At 40.2% G+C, this 18004-nt stretch overlaps 1 protein-coding gene across 1 annotated transcript in view; it reads right to left on the bottom strand.

Annotated features, from left to right (window-relative positions):
- Window positions 1-18004, bottom strand: part of TBC1D8B (TBC1 domain family member 8B) — a 720472-nt gene that overhangs the window by 447269 nt on the left and 255199 nt on the right. Inside the window, exon 7 of the mRNA XM_086967215.1 lies at window positions 7782-7996. Within this exon, the coding sequence (XP_086823341.1) occupies window positions 7782-7996 (215 nt within the window). The remainder of the gene's footprint in view (window positions 1-7781; window positions 7997-18004) is intronic.

The raw sequence follows: 18004 nt of genomic DNA, 5'->3' as shown, positions 1-18004 counted from the left end.
CTTCTATACGAATTGATACTCTAAGCAGAATGAAAGCCATTCTTTTGCTGAAAACTGTGCCACTGACCTCGGCCAAAGAGACCTATGATCTACAAGTCGCAAGGACTTTTGCAGAGATACATGCCCTTTTGAATACAAACTGCCCTATACATTTCTCAGAAATGTTAAGTCGTATCTTAAACATGTCTGATACAAGCGGTATTGTACATATATTTAAGACAGTGTTTTCCGGACTGTTAGCACCTTTTTTAGCAATCCTCTGAATAATTCCAAACTTCGTGCACTCTGTGTTTGGCGGACTGCCCCTCCTTTTGGGACTCAATGCAGGGATACCATTTTTGCTCCTACCGCTGCGATATGGCAAGTCAAATCACCAGCGACACCCAGTTCTCCATGGAGACAACTCTACTGGCGATGAAGTGTCGTGAGCGCATCGTCCAAATTCTGGGGTTACCTCGTCTACGAGAATTAAATCCAATATGGTTTCAGTCATTCAGACCAATCTGGCAAAATTGCATCTTACCTGTTCTACACTGCCTGCTATGCGGTGAAGAATTTGTGCTAGACATCTGTCTAACACTCCCGTCAGTCATGCCAACGGATGTTGATACTTTGCTGGACCCCGTAACGGCCCATGCTCTGTGTTGTCCCCAGAGGCTACCAATTCTGATGACGCATTCATTGAGATCTCACAGACGCAAATTGCAACTGCTGAGGTAGGAGAGGAGACATCAGGCACGCAGGTAACATCCGATTCGAACATTGCTGATGCGACCAATGCTGAAGGCGATAGTTCACATCTATGTGCGGTTAATCTTCTAAACAAGGTATTTCAACTTTCACCTACAACGGTAGACTTTTTATTTACAGAAATAGAAGATTTAATGTTTTCTCCAAGCCCTAAAACTGACTTTTGATTTTGGCACACAGTGTTCTGAGAGACTTTGAATCTGACCTTAATTTTTTCAAAAACAAGGTACTAACTTTGGAACTTTTTACTGTGATTCAATTTTTTCCAAATTTATATTTTTCATTTTTTGGCACAAGTAATCTGCATATAGTAGAACTATTCATAGAGAACAAGAATTTGTTGAATACTTCCAGAGACAATATAAGACCTGAAATGGTTTCGGCACCTTTTCTTGTGTATTTACGAGCCATTTCATAAATGTATATTTTCAAGATTCATTCATTTAGCATTAAAATGTGAATATATTAGAATGAAACATTGCATTAATGTGTACAGCACCAATGCATTTTTTAGGCTTACGACCAGTTCTAATGCATCTTCTAATGCATTTTGGGTAGGTTTTTAGCACTTCATGTATAGACATATTTTAGATATGTTAACATGTTTAGAACTTAGTAACATCGTACATAAGAAATTGGAGTGGTGTTGTGTATCGATTTAGATTCTGTATGAATTTCTCGATTCATGCCCTTATATAGGTACAATTCACATTGCCCTTATGTAGGCATAGAAATCCAGTACTTATTTAGGCATTGTCCATGCTACCCAAATACAGGCATGGCTCCTTACATCCGTTCATCTACGTCACAACGAGTTTCTGGAAAACCAGACTCTTAAGCCTTTAGGACTTCCCTTTGCTTGGATATTGATTTCTCCAAGAACTCATTTATTATGCATGCACATCTATTCCTTAGGGGTTCATTCATGACGTTCATATGCCAGACTTTTACGTCAACACTGGCATTCCTAAACACCTTCAAGGTATAAATACACCTTCACTTGCAATGGCAAGGCACGGTGCGCTTCGGCTACCTACTTGCACGACGCGGCTCGCCACAGCAAGTCCCGAAGGAAGTCATCTCCCCAACTGACGCACTGACCAGACGCTGTCATCCTCCTGCCGAGAATCCAGCTCCAGTGTCTCTGCCTCCCCTTGCGGGGTGTTCGAGAATCGAGTCCTGGGAAAGATATATCAACCTCTCTCATTCTAAGGTACGGAGCTGATTAGAACCTAGAGAAACCTTTGGCAATTCTTTGTTAAACTAAACTAAACTTATGCTAAAACAGCACCTACATCTTCCCTCGTACTAGACTTAGGTTAGGTACACTGGGGTAGGATTATTTTAGAAGCACCAGTTGAGTATTTTAGCCTGTGGTATTTATGTATGTATTTTTATATATGTCACAGCAACAGATCATGCTAGTACAGTATTATTTAATATTACTGTTTACGCTGTACACATTATACTACGCATTCTGTCTTAAGATTGTAGCAGTTCATATCTCTTGCATGAGAAAGAAGACTGTTCAATAAACCCTTTTTATTGAAACGCCAGTCTCTTTATTTCTGTGCAACTCTGTAGAAACAAAGCATGCACGATTGACAGAGTAAACGATTATCTATTGTTTCCACGACTCTGAAGATATTGTTCCGACTCTAAGGGAAACAAAATTGTCATGTTTAAGCGGTTGTCAGAGACTAATCCCTTCTTTGTTTCATTCGAGAAAGTTTCTAGTGACCTCTGAGTTAGCTGGCACACACAAGTAATTAAGTTTCTTGTACTCAATAGAGACATACTGACCTCAGTCCTATGTCAAAACTATAGTGTATATTATTCCAATGCGCAGAGCAACTTTGACAGCCTCCACTGAGACTTACCTTTGAGACGTCTAAGGAGAATGGCGTCCGCAGGAACGGCTCCTAGAGCGGTTAAACGGACGGTCCGTGGATCACGTAGTGGACAGAGGACGATGCAAAGACTTTGATGACTGTGCCATCCGTGCCCCAAGGTGCTTCATGCCTTCGTTCGGAGCTGGTAACAGGATTCGCATTTGTCAAAGTCATGGTGCTCATCTAGACACGACATGTAAACAGAGTGAGGGTCCCTGGTGGACATTTGTCATCCTCAGGACTCAGAAGGTTTGAAGCCCAAGGATATTGACAAAGTTAGAAAAGGCACACTGCTCCATGAACTAAAAATGTCAAGTAGGCCGCAAAATGGCTGGAGGAACTGCAGTGCAGATCCGCATTGCTAGCGTGGAAAAGAAGGAACTGACATCAGCATGTTGAGGTGAGGCTTATATGGACTCCATTGATGACACATTCGGGAGACTCCGTCGCTATGGAGTTGCTTGACGAGCTCTACCAATGTGCTGAGATTCTTTTGGGAGGATTTCCAGATTCCGTTTGGCACCCAGGGAGGATTTAAGATAAGGAATCTGCAGGTAGATGTCTCTATCAGATTCAAAGGTACTCATTTTATCAACCCCAGAAAGATAAAAGTGAGTAGACGGAACCTGTCACCATGCAGTCAAACACAGATTCCTGCAGTGGATGCATTAGTCTACTGAACCACCAGACTCAGAGCACTAAACCTTTGTTGCTTCCTGCTCTCATTAACTTCTTTCAACAGAGCTAGTCAAAGCCTAGCTGTTCATTTAATAACACCAGTCCTTAGCTAATTTATGGGACTCAAAGTAGGGCATATTCCTTGCTGAATCACTTGTACAGATGTTACTTTCAAATAGAAGGATTATTGCAAATGGGAGGGAGCATGATGGCATAGTCATAAGATCCTGCTCTTAAGTAAACTACGTATCAGTGGTGTAACGTAGGCCCCCACAACCCATGTGAATTGGGGAGGCCCCAAGCTCCAAGGGGCCACCTCTGCAAAGTACCCTGGCCTGAGAGCTCTTGACTGAGTCAGGAGGGGGCCCCTCGAAGAACTTTGCAGAGGGGCCCCCTTCAGTTTCTTTACGCCACTGCTACCTATCCCCATCCACTGGTGATGGAGACCTCCAAAATTGTGGTTTTGATCCCTTTAAGGAGGTGATTGGTATTTCCACTTCTTTTAACATTTGGTCGGAACTGAAGACATCTACTGCCTATTAGTAGGTCCACAAAAGAGAAAGTGGCCTTCATTGTTCGCCAGAACATTATGGACGTGCTCTAGAACTCAAGAAAAAATGTAAACCTGGCAAATCCTTTTGGCTGCATTAAATCTGCCAAAGACAGTACAAACGCAGCTACTATGCTTTAGTATGGTTGCAGTAATCATCCAGCTGTATTCTGCTAGCAGACATCCTACCAATGGCGAGCTTACTGCATTTGCAGGGAATCAGTGCATCCCTAAATCAACTCCTATGCACTCTCCAATTAAAAACGAATTGCAAAATGATATCGGCTTCTAGGCACACTCAGCCAAAAAATAAAAAGTAACCTAGTTCAAATACAGGTGTTGACTAGTGTATTGCTGGACATGAGAACAAATGGGGGTACAAAACAGAAACATAATGGTTGAGAGCCCCCATAAGATGCATTTTGAGTAGTGAGGATAACTCACAAAACCAGACCCCCACATACATTGGGAGACCATCCTACAACAGAACGAAAGTGATCTTGCATAGTCACTAAGCATGCGCACACAAGGTGAGCGCGTGGTCAACAGCAGGGAGTCACCTCTAATTTTTAACTCAAACTAATTAATATATTTTCGAGCAGAACCTCTAATACTGTATGGGTCAAACACACAGCAATGTTGACAACAATGTTGTATACATTGTCACATCACCACATATGATATGGAAGGTACTCCACTTAACTTCAATGTGTAAGTCACAGTTTAAGAGTCAGGCACTAAAATGTATACCCTGTAACCAGAATTTCTCTAGCAAGGATAATTGTTTAATTTCTAGGTATGCTTAGCTAAGCTGCAAAAGGCTTGCTCTGCAGGTAAAACTCTTGTTCACGTTGATTAGCCATCCTTCTCTGTCCGATGTCCATGTTGGTTCACAGAGATCTTGCATGTGCACTGGTAATGCTGAAAGTCCAATCAAAAGTAGGACCCCATTTAAGAACTACTTGCAAGAACTGCACTCACTCTTAACCCCCCACCTCCTGCAGGAAGCCTGTGTAGCAGCTATGCCCCAATTAGGCAGGTAGGAACACTAAAGGGTAAAATAGACACAAAGAACACCAAACTCATGAAGATTAACAGCAGCAGGGACACGACAAAGTAGAAGAAAGGCTTGCACAAGATCGTGGTACCCAGCCAAAAGTCTGCCTGCCTATTGTACGATTATAACCCATAAGGACACAGTGATAAGAGAAAAGATGAAGTCATAGTCCCTACAAGGGATACTAAGTACATAGGTAGCTCACAAGATGCCTCTAAGGCATACAAACTAAGGTCCCCAAAAAACAGGGAACAAGGCTAAAGTGGATCTGCACAATGTACCAGACTAGGTAGGTACTCAGGTAGAAAAAACAAGTCCCATGCAGAAACACTACACCTTCTGACTACAAATGTTTCCAACCCCCCACCTAATCTTTCAAACTTTTTCACATTATGTCAGGATAGTTTCACTAATATTAACTATTGGCATTGTTCTATTGTACGCCTCACTGAACCTTAACATTAGCACCTCCTAGGCTTTGGAAACTGGGCAACTGTGTACGATATAGCAAGTCAGTGACTGAATGATTCTTGGTCTCGTCTGGTTTACGAAAATTTCCTATCACCTGAAAAGTTTACACTAGCTGCCAATCACAAGAGATGCATCTACAACGCTCTCGCTTTTTGTCACAACACCCTTTTGCATCCTCTTCTAACTTTTTGTCGTTCCTCTTCACTACAAACACGTCTTACAATTTTGCTACTGCTAATCTTCTCATAATTCCCAGAGTTCATAAATCTTGTAATGGCGGCTGGGGCTTTTTGGTCCTCACTGTCAAAGTCTAACATGTCTACCACACAACGGGCGCTCTATGAGCTTTTTGTTACCTTTAGCAACTTAAACCCTGATAGAGCGCTTACAGCACTCTAAATTGTATGGGAGCATTATACTCATGGTTCAAATGCACTCACATGTATTTTTATTGTTTGCAGTGTTTCATGATTATTAAGATGCATTTATTCACTCTATATATGTATTGAATTGTAGTGTGTACCTTCAAGCAGGATTTTACATGTATTAGAGACACTTATAATTCCTGTATGCTTAATGTGCAGTATGACATTGTACCCATATAAATGTAACTGTGTTTAAGTTGCCTGAACTGTAGGCCCAACATTGTAGGTTAGTTTCGTTCTCCTTGGTTGCTCAAGAATTAATTAAATGAATCCTTTTTGTATGCGAAGACAATATGTTCTCATCCTACTGCAGGTTTAGGAATTCGACCTCGTTATTCTTAGATTTAAGGAGATACCCAGAATGTCTTTGAAGAAGACAAGAAGGAGAAAAGGGAGGACGCCTTTCGTGTCTGGTTGATCTGGGAATCATGGCCTCTTGAGAAGGAGCTGATCAACACGGCTCTTGTGGAAAAGTACTGAAATGTTGCAATGAATTAGATTAACATGTGACTTATGATGGGCGGAATATTGCCTTTTTGTATGATGAGCAGAAGCAGAGTAGGGGGACTTCTTGCATTTTCGTCGGAGAAGGAGCATCTTAGAGCGAGCTCCATAGCCTTAAGCTATCAGACCCATTTGACTTGAGTACTTCTTAGGAAGTCAACACGTGCTGACACCTTTGGGGTATGATATAAGGGAAATAGGCAGAACCCTCAGTGAGAGCAGTATAGGGAAAGATAACTTATTTACCTTCCTCATGAAAAAGGATTTGGACTGAGCTTCAATTTTGTGTTGCGTTTTGATTTTGGAGTTCATCACATTATGTCTTTTATGCCGAATGAATTATATTCATAGACTCGTCTCTGTATTGATTTTCATGTACCTATATTCTCTGACATTAAGGTGTGTTTATATTCAATTGTTTTTGGCCTTATAATAAAATCCATACACGGGAATTCGGAGTCTGTGGTATTTTAGGCATGGATACATTGTAAGTATAATCTTGAATTGTTTACTCATTTTAACCACTTTGAGCAGGCAAATAAAAGACCATCTGTGCTGAATTTAGTAGGGAAGGCAAGGACTAAATTTATTGTAATCAACCCCGTATCTCCTTCTCAGCTAATTTTCCATTCTCTTGGCCTCTGCAGCTCAGCATCATGCAATTTACCCAGGTATTTAGAAATAACAGAATACATCAGTATATTAGTTAACGTGTGCATCTTCTTCGATTGAGGATAGCAAGTTTTAGTGTCTTCAAACTCTGCGAGGCCAATGACGACTACAAGACTGAACCAATAATTTTGTTGTTTTAAAGGTCATTACTATTTAATGCAAATGGATTGTTTTTTAAATTTAATGTACGCATTTGAAGGTGTGTAAATTAAAACTTTTTATCAATGGGAAGTAAACAAAGGTTCCTTATTGCAGAGGCTCAGGAGAATGGTGGATCTGTGATCTATGTGTGTGCTTCTTGTGAACATTTGAGCATATGCATGCTGAATTATTTTCCATCGATCAATATTTTAATAAGAGCTATAGCAATACATATTTGTCATCATTCTAGGTCATACACTTTGCAATAAGACAAGAGCCAGAATTTATCTCAACCAATTTTTCGGTAGTCTGATATGTTAAACCGGAACAACCTATTCTACATGACCACATCTTTACGCCACTAGCCTGCACTTTTTGTCCTATATTAGGCAAGCTCGCCAACCAGTTTTCTGTCCGATCATATATTTTTGCTTTAGATTTTCTCAGCAAACTAGCAGCAAAAGAACGCACATAAGGCTGTAGAATTAGCTATCATTTGTCAATGAGCATTGTCAAGCAACTGTACTTAAAAATGGGAAAGGCGAACAATTTAATAAGCATGCAAAATTAACCTAAACATGTTCATGCAAAATTGAACTTTTCCAATAGATATCAAAAATTAAGTAAATGACTATTATTACCTGGCAGTATCCAATTTTGGGATTTCTGTACGCATAGGCTGTAAGCACTCTCCTCAGTGCAGAAATCCCAGTGTCGCTCTGAAAAGCTGGGTGCTCGGGAAGAGAGCGCCGCAAATCACGCTCAATTTCATCAGTCGCCAATGTGCAGGTACCCAAAGATTTCTCTACGATTACTTGATAGTACCCGGAATTGGTAGCCATGTCATTAACAGCACCTGTCAATGTTAATTTGTTAGTACATTGATAAAATATTTTCTAAATTTACAGATGTGCCTAAAATACATGTCTGAAAATACTTTAAAACATGTCCTAGGCATAAGCTTTAGTACCATGAATATTTTATAAAAAGCTTAAGGATACTCTATTCTGTACAGAACTATAAAAAAAAACTTTACAACCACCCCGAAGTGAGTGGTAGGGGACCACAGAAAACACCGATAGCAGGACTTCTCGGAAAATATTTTTTTTAAATACTTTCATAACTCTACACTGCAATCATTTTACCCATGTTATGGATTTCTATATTTCGAGGAAAATCCTCCTTTCGCAAGAGAAGCAGAACTTAACACAACAGAATTGTTTCAGTTTGGATTGTATAACAAAAATATAGCTTTTTAATGTGATTGATCAGGTTATCAATTCTGTCACAAAAACGTTAATGCTTGACGTCCTTCATTGCAAAACACCCTCAGTTTCAGCAATGTGTCAATGTACTTGTCAATATCCTATTTTATTACAACAATCTATGTGTATTTTTCGAGCTTTAAACAACCTAGATAGGTTCAGAAGCTTAACCTGTATGAGAACCAAATTAATATGAATTAGGAGTATAAAATACAAGTTCAACATACTCTATTACTAGAATTGCGACATAATTATGAGTGAATCTTAATGACTTTATCGTGTAATAACTCCATAAAAATAAGGGAGTGTAATCATTAAAGTATGTGCAGAGATGTAGAAACGTGATTTTAATCATGTTTGTCTATGGGTTAAGCATCTCTGGAACACCTTAGTTGAGAACCAGTTTTGATTAAAATGCTACACTGATGTGCAGTACTGAAACATGACAGGGCTGGGTAATCAGGTTCGCCTGTTTGTAATCTTGGGACGTGGGTCATAAATAAAGTCTTTTTCTAACGAGTATCCCACTCACACAATATTAACTCCTTTAAGGTTTCCTGTGAAAAGCAGAGATCTTCACAAGGATTAAAGTATTTACTCTTTTTATTCGAGCTTATAAATTCAGTACATAAGACCCCTCTCATCAGAGGTCAGAGCCACTCCAGCTTCCAAACTCCTCTTCAGTTTAAATCCCAACATTCTCTTCTGGATTACTCCATACATTACTATTTCAGAACACCAATTACAGAATACCACCCCCTCGTAATACAAAATAACACATGCTAAATTCCACATACCACCACAACACCAATGCACACTTTACATTCTAATATCAAGGTAAGATACACATTTACACGAAATCCTCAAGACCTCAACGTCTCCTACTCACATGTAAACTTATCCTTTTGACAGTCTGCATTTCACCACAATCAAGAGATTCTCAGTGCAGACCTTCTCAGACTCTTACTTGCTCTTTGTGACGAGTTCATCGTGTTCTTGCCTGCCCTTTGTAACAAGGTTATCGTGTGCAGAACGCTTCCAAAGTGCAACTCTAACCATTTTCCAAATGCGGTGATCCTCTGTTTTAATTGCTTTTTTGAACAGCTTAATGACACTTATGAGTTGACTAAATTTGTCCAGCAACCCTGCTTTACTTGGGTTTTTTATCTTCACCCAGTCCCCAACATTGACTCTTGTGTTCTTCCCAGCCATCTGCTAATCAAAATATTCCTTTCTCTTTCTTAGAATCTCTCTTTCTCTCTCTATGCGCAATTCTCTCTCCATTCCCAGTTCCTCACAGCCACGCACCTGCCTAGTTCCAAGCAATTTCATTCTGTTAACTCACGCAATGCCCACCATGTCCTTAAGGGATCTCTTCTTGAAAACAGAAAAAGTGTAACTCCCGTTGAGGAGTGAGGAGTTAACCTGTAGATGCAAACCTCTCTTAAGTTCCTCCATTCAATTCAAACCATTAGCCAGTGCATGCTGTATGCAATCTTTGACAACCTTATTAAAGCATTCAATCATTCCAAAAACGGATGATATAAGAATTTTCTTTATGTTTAATGCCCGTCTCATTCGAAAGCTCCTCCATCATCTTGGACCTTAGCTGTTCACCATTATCTGTCAATATGGAAAGGGGAAACCCTTCTCTCCCAAATATTTCTTCTAACAATATTATAGCATCACATGTTTCCACTGTGTTCCCCACTTTCACGTCAGGCCACGGGGAAAACATATCCATGCATATGATAACAAACACTCAATACCCTAATCGAACCCACAACGTCCAATGCTACTTCAATCCAAGAGCCAGATATTGTTTCTCTGATCACCATAGGTTGTGTTCTGCATTTAAAATGGTGCTACTCTTCCAACATTCAATACAATCATGCACCACTCAACCAGAAGATCCATGCCCGGTCACCTGTACTTTACCCTCACTCTTTCTTTAGTCTTAGATATACCTGGCTGGCTTACATGGGCCCTACCAATCAGTCTCATCCTCACCTTACCAGGTAGAACTAGTCTACCCCCTTTCATCACCAAACCATCTTCCAATCAAAGCTCATTTCTCACTTGCCAAAATCCCTTTACCTCACCACACACCTTATCCTCTTCAGACAATCCCTCCTTCAACCTATATCTTACCCCCTGGAACTGTGTATCGTTCTCCTGTTTTTTTTACACTCATTATCTTGAATCGTGCCACCAGATATACACACCATCACGTTCTCATCACCAAATTCATCTCCAAAACCTAATTTTCCTTACCATTTGTCTCATTTACACACAACCCAAAGCAACAATCTGCAATGATATTCATGACTCCAGCTACATACGAAACAACTAAGTCAAACTCTTGCAATGCTACCACCCATCTTCAAATCCTAATAGAAATGGAATAATTTAAAAAAAATGTTTTAACGAAAAACCTCGTTCAAGGGCTTATGATCCGTTTTTTTTTTTTTTACCTCAAAAGGGTTTTTCCACAAGATTTCTTCCAGTCTCCTTACTGCCCAATAGACAGCCAGAGCCTCCTTTTCTATGGCTGGACAGTTGTTCTAGGCTACACGCAATGATCTACACATGAATAAAATTGTTTTCATTTTCCCAGCAGACACTTGCTCTAACACTGCTCCCAAACCTTTTGTAGTGGCATCCGTTCTCAAGATAGCTTGTAACACTTGGCTAGAAATTACACAAGATCAACATTTTACACACATGTTGCTTCACTTCTCGAATAACTCCACACTCTCGCAACTTATCCAACACCTTTTTCATTGCATTGTTAACCATTATAGGTACACTTCTCGCCTTTCCCATCATAGGAATCACACCAGACCTAGGTTTTATGTGGTGAACATAATTCTTCAGGTGTCCTAACTCCTTTCGCCAGACCTCAGGGAGTTGTGTCTCATAATCAGTTTTTTCCTTCACATTCTCAACCTTTCTTAGCAACCCACCATCTTTTAGTTTCATTGTAGGTGTTTCGTTTGGATCAAGGAACACTGATACATCTCTCTGATGAAAACAGCTAATTAAGGAATCTCCCTTAAGAGAGACATATATTTTAGCTGGAAACTCTCTGTCACATAACTCAACAGTGCCCCAGAAGTAACCAATCAAGTTGATGGGCTGTCCTCAATAACCTCTGGACTTAATATAAGGTTTCACGAAACTCATTGAACCTTTCAAATTCTCTTTAAAGAATTGAAGTACCATAATTTTCTCAACCTTAAACAGCCCTTCACTCTCTACGTTTTTAATTTGTAAAACAACTTCCTCACATTAAGGATCAGAATCATACACCACCTTTATCACCTCCATTGTACTTTTCACAGATCTACAGCAGGATGTAAAATGCTTTTTCCTTCCACGTGTTTTGCACGTGGCCTTCCATCCGGGACACACTTGGAAATTTGCCACATGTCCCATATTTCCACACCTAAAACATCTAATCTGGGATTTCTTCATCGCATTTTCTTTTTGCCGACGAGCAGCAGCTGGAATGCCCTTTCATTTCACCACTTGCACTGTTCCCCTGTTTTCATTACTAGACCTCTGGTCGCGAATAACTTCCACACATGCTTTTGAATGTTCACACAAAGCCTCCCTTGCTTTAGCCAACAGGCATCCTAACATGAATTGGTGGTACAATCTCTTATCAGTTACCGCATCAACGTTGCATGTAGAAGCCAATTTCCTCAATGCTGTAATATAGCCCTACACTGACTCCCCCACATGCTGCATCCTTCTCCTGAAATGGTATCACTCTAAAAAGGTACTTTTCTTCGGCTAGTGCAAATCAAATTTAAGGCAAACTTCATATTCGTTGAGCTCATCAGCTTCATCTAATGACGTTTGAGGCAAATGCTCGAACACCTCCTGAACCTCTGGCCCTAGGCAATGCATAAGTAAAGAAATATTTCTCTCCACAGCCAGAGAGATAGCGAACACCCTGGCATAATGACAAAAAAAAAATTCCATCTCCACCATGGCATTGCAGCTTTACCCGTAGATGAAAGAAACTAAGTAGGTGCAGTCACATTCTATATATTAACAGAAGTAGGGAAAGCAGTGTGGCTCACTGGTTAGAGGCGGCAGACCCGGAAGCAGAGAACGGCCCGGGACCAGGGTTCAATTCCCGACGCGGCAGGGTTGTGGACCAGGGTCAACGGACTCGATAATTCTCGCCTCGGTGCCTAATCTAGCCAGGGATCACACTCGGCAACTCTGGGCATTAAGCTTGCCTCATCTCTACAACGGCCCCCCACAGACGCCGGGGATGCCTGGTTTCACCTTGGAGATACCCAGAAGGGACCATCTCACAGGGAAAGCCAGGACGGGTTCCCCAGCGATCTTCAGCGCCAGGACACCCCGAGATGGGGTAACAGTGCGCTTTACAAGTATCATCATTACAATAAAGAAAAGTAACCCACACACTTTTATATTATACACGCACACATACTTAGTCCCAATCAGCAGTGCCCAATGAGATACTTGAGTTGTAATCAGTAGATCAACAAAGAAAATAAAAGGTCTGAGCCACTCCAGCTTCAAGTCCTCTTCAGTTTAAATCATAACATTCTCTTCTGGAAAACTCAACACACTACCATTTAGGAACACCTACTGATGCTTTTCCAGACATTATGTACTTCACCACATAATAGAATTTCTAACAGTTTTCTAATAAGGTAACCCAGCTTCTTCCTGGACGCCCTCTACTGGTAGATAGAGGACTCTATGATGAAGCATGCCTTGTTATGTGGGTGAGGGTTTATAATCCTATTCATTTTATCATCCTGTAAATGCTGATGGATGGTTTGTGCTATGGATTGGCAGCATAATTTCTGTGCTCTGGCCCGAGCCCAACAGTATATTCCATAATCCATTGTTTGCTTCCCTGCTGTTGAGCCTGGCAACAGTTTTCAGGGCCAGACTGGCCGTAGCGGCCACCGGGCAATCCCCCGGTGCGCCGCAGGGGTGGGGGCCGGTTTTGGGCCCCTGGGGGCCGTTTTTGTTACAGGGCCGTTTTTACAGCCAAGTTGAAGTTCAAGTTCGAAATTTGTACAGCGCACTACTCACCCAGAGGGTCTCAAGGCGCTTGAGGGAGGCGGGTACTTTACTTATCGAATATCAAAGTTTTATTTATTTATGATTTGGAATTCCAAGGAATTCCACATAAAATACAGAATATAAATCAACTTATACACATCATATTAGTTAAAAATCTTTCTCAGAATTACACTTATTAATACCAAGAAGTTAATATCAAAAACACCATTACAAAAAGAACGAAAACATTTTTTTACCCACAGTTTTCCTTACTTATATAGCAATTATTACTAATCTATAGTGTCACAATAAGAGGCATGATATAGCATTAACCTTGATTTTAACGGAACAGGTACACATATCACCAGAAAAAACAATTTCAAGGGTCCCAGAATGTCAATATTTGATTTGCTTTGTAAGTGACCATTAAAGAGAGAGAACCATGAATAAGTGCAAGCGCATCAAAAGGAAAAGAAGAAGAGTTAAAAATACATCATAAAAAAAAACATCTAACAAAATATAACATCATTATTACAGATACTGTAACAGTAGTGTGGGCATGATTAAAATATTACTCTTACGGGTCTTTTAAAGTGTCTATAGTGCTTCGAAATAAGTCAACTTAAAAATTGATTAGATAAACATGAACATTCCTTAAAGATCCCGAACTTCTCACAACCCATACCAATTTCAATAGACATTTAAAAATTCTTTAAAAAAACAAAATATTTTATAGCACATCAATTCAGATGGAGGGGACATGAGGAAATTACGAGCCTGTACTGCCGTAGAGATATTATACTGAAGAAAACCAAGCCTTAAGTATTTGCGACGGACAAAATGGAGTGCCGGACATATAATTAAAACATGATTAAGATCTTGTACACCACCATTACATAGACTGCAAAATCTTTCAGTTTTGGGAATACCTTCCCAGGCACCTGTCACAATCCTTAGTGGGAGAATGTTCAGTCTCAGTAAAAGAAGCACTCGACGTGCTCCATGATACACATTCCAAAAAACGTATGGCTGAGGTTTTTTAACAATACAACTCTCTGAAATGCAATCAAGTCTTCCATTCATAGTACATGACTGCTGATCTCTTTTGCACGAGATCATGTATATAGATTTTTTAATAACAATCTTTAAGGATGACTTATCTAAACGGAGTACATTTTCCAAATCAAGTTCAAAAATATTTAACGATTTTAAAAAGTTCCTAAAAATTACACTTTTCATTAACAAATTTTCAAAAATTTCCTTGTGCAATGCAGCCCTTAGTAAATTCTCCTGCCCATTCACCAAAGCATTACACCACCGCAAGCAAGCTGCCTTCGAGAGCACATATGTTGATAGAAGACCGAATTCAAGTCTAAGTGCTGCAATGGGCGCAGAAGAATTTAAGTTACATATTTGGCGCCAAATTTTACCTTCGACCTTCTCAAATATACCCCACTCCCTTTCCTCAATAGTTTCTATCGCATAATTTAATGTGGGCGGAATCTTTATTTTATATACCGCAATGGTATGAGAGAAATGTCTTTTTCCACATTGCAGATAGAGTCGATTAATACCAGCTGCTTGCGAAATGGCTTTAGTTTTACAGTGGGCCAAATGTCTTTTAGCAGAGCACCTATTTGTGAAGATTTTTCCTAAGTACTGATAAAATTTTACAATTTCCATTCTCTCGTCTCCTAAAAACCATTTCAAATTTGGTCTCACCTTACAACCACTATATCTAAAAATCATCACTTTGCTCTTTGAAATGTTTATTTTTAAAAAGTTTTCTTTAGTGTACCTAATCAGTTCCGTCAATCGCCTCTGAAGTCCAATTGGAGTTAGATCCATTATTAAAGCATCGTCTGCATATAGTAGACTGCTTAACTTTAGGTCACCCAGTTGAGGAGGGTCCCCCTTACATTCCCCTAACCGGCTCGGCAAATCATTTATATAAAGTGAAAAGAGCAACGGGGCTAATAGGCACCCTTGCTTTAAGCCATTATTAGTGGGAATTTTCTTTGATTGTCCCTGGGACCCTCCTAACAAGACTTGAGTCCAAGTGGCTGAGTGCAATGCTATTATTATACGCAACAGGTTCCCCGGTATACCCAGAGCGAGCAATTTCCTCCACAGCGTCCCACGGTCCACCCTATCGAACGCTGTGGAGAAATCGATAAAAGCAGTATACAAAGGGGACCTACGACTCACCGGATATTTATCAATGAGAGTTTGTAAAACAGATATATTATCCAGCGTTCCACTATTCTTTCTAAACCCCGATTGCTCAAGAGGGATTAAGTTATTTTCAAAGGCCCACTCTTGCAGATGGATTAAAATACTTTTTGCAAATAATTTACCTGTTGCGTCTAGCAAAGAGATTTGCCTAAAGCTAGATGGAGAATTTTTTGGGCCCTTTTTATAGAGTGGGACTATTACACTTCCCTTCCATGAGTAGGGGATAGTCCCGAGGCTATAACAATGAGCAAACAATGGAAACAGTAATTTTGCCCAATCGGCACTATCATTCTTTATGATGGCCACGGGAACATCGTCTGGGCCCATTGCCCCTGAATACCTAGCCCCCTTAATAAATCCCTCAATTTCCTTTATTGATGGAGCTACAACATCAGCTACCGTTTGAGGGATATTACACAGTCCAACATCTTCTACAGACCCTGTATTTGCAGCATACAATAAGGAGATGTAGGTAGACCATTCTTCCTCCGGAATTAACATGGGTTGAGATTTTTCTATACTATCACAATATTTGGCAATTAACGCCCAATATTTCCTAGTATCCCCTGAGAGCGCCACTTCCCGGAGTTTTATCAATTTTTCATCTTCTGCTGCCCTTCGGACTGCTATTAATTTCCTTTTCCGTATCTGTTTTAACCTGTATATCTCCCGTTGTCTCACTACCGCTGGAGTTTTAAATTGAGCTCTTATTAACTCATTTATTTTATTGTTTAATTTTTTACTATCACTTGGCAGGTTTTTTGGGGGGCCACCTCCATCACTATGCTGCTTTTTACCTAATGCTTTTATGGCACTCATAAATTTCTCATACCCCACGATCAAGTTCTCCTCAACGAGGCCAGGTAGAATATGTTCAAAGACCCACTGAAAATTCGGGAGATTCTTAAATGACCAAAAAGTGCGACCATTCTTTCGAGAGTAAGATATATTATCCTTCCTCTGATTCCAGAGTTCTGGTTTCCCTAAACTTATTGCTAGGTTTACCATCAGAATGTCATGATCACTCAGCTTTGTTGGCATCACGTTAAATTGTGAACATGCCCCAAACATTTGGAGTGACACGGCCATATAATCAATCAAAGAATGGCCAAATGCCCCATGGAAAGTTAATGCTGCTGGTTGATCTTCTGCGAATCTACCATTTAACAGAACAAGGTCTAACTCCCTAAGACTTTGTAGCAATAGTAACCCCCTTTTATCCTCTTTTAAATTTGGCGGGAGAACGAGATCTGGAATACACCAGACTTCCTCCAGATCTTCATTGGAGAACGTCTTGATAGAACTATCACTTATTTTGGCGTTGAAATCACCAACCATTAATATCCGCACTCTGTCTTCGCTCCTACATAAATCATACACATAAGCGCCAATGGAATCAATCAAAGGGGTAGAGGCCTTTCCCGGAGGAATATACACGTTTACCAAAAACAGGGACCCACCATGATCCTTAGAATTACTATCCAACCTCAACTTAGCACACATACAACATTTCGAAGAGTGTATATCTATCACTGCATCCCATACAAAATCACAACTCAACAAAATTGCTAGTCCACCACTTGCGCGACCTCTCTGTGATTTCTTTGCAGCAACACAATGCACATAATAGTTCTCCAGCTGGAATTCTTCTCTTGCCCATGTTTCCTGGAGGCAGATTATCTTTGGATCTTGGGGGATCAATGATTTAAGCTTCAGATTATCTTTACCTAGCCCTGCAATGTTCCAAGAGGCAATGGTACACGGCAGGCTACCCCTGCGTCTTTAATTTTGTTGTAGCTGGATTTGCCCCATTAAGGGCACTTGCAATCCAACTCCATTTGGACACATCATTTGCTCTGTCTGCACCAATAACCTCTTGGACCACCAAATCCGGGAGCTTAATTGATCTTACTCCTACTGCCCTACCCACTGTTATTTTAATATCATCGTATTGAAAGCGCGGGCTTTCTCCCTTATTTTCCCGGTTTTCAATCCCTAGCCGATTGCTAAAAACCATGTTATTTTTAATTGAATCATCATATAAAAGTGAACTAGTAAAGACGTCAATTCCTCTCTTCCTAAATCCGTCCGCATTCGCTAGAATGAATGAGGACACTACCCCTGATGAGAAGGTAACTTTTGTTACGTATGTCTGATACCTCCGGTCTATGTGGACTAATTCAATATCTTTACTAGAGATTAACTTTAGATCTTCTATTTCGGAGATAATTTTTAAGAGAACACTTCTGTTTAGAATTAATGACTCAGCATCGAAAAGGGGAATGAAAATAATATCCCTATTCGAT

Source organism: Lissotriton vulgaris, chromosome 4_1, assembly GCF_964263255.1.
Source record: "Lissotriton vulgaris chromosome 4_1, aLisVul1.2, whole genome shotgun sequence".
Classification (NCBI taxonomy): Eukaryota; Metazoa; Chordata; class Amphibia; order Caudata; family Salamandridae; genus Lissotriton; species Lissotriton vulgaris.
Note: the sequence above shows the minus strand (reverse complement) of the source record. Positions and strands in the feature narration are given on the sequence as shown.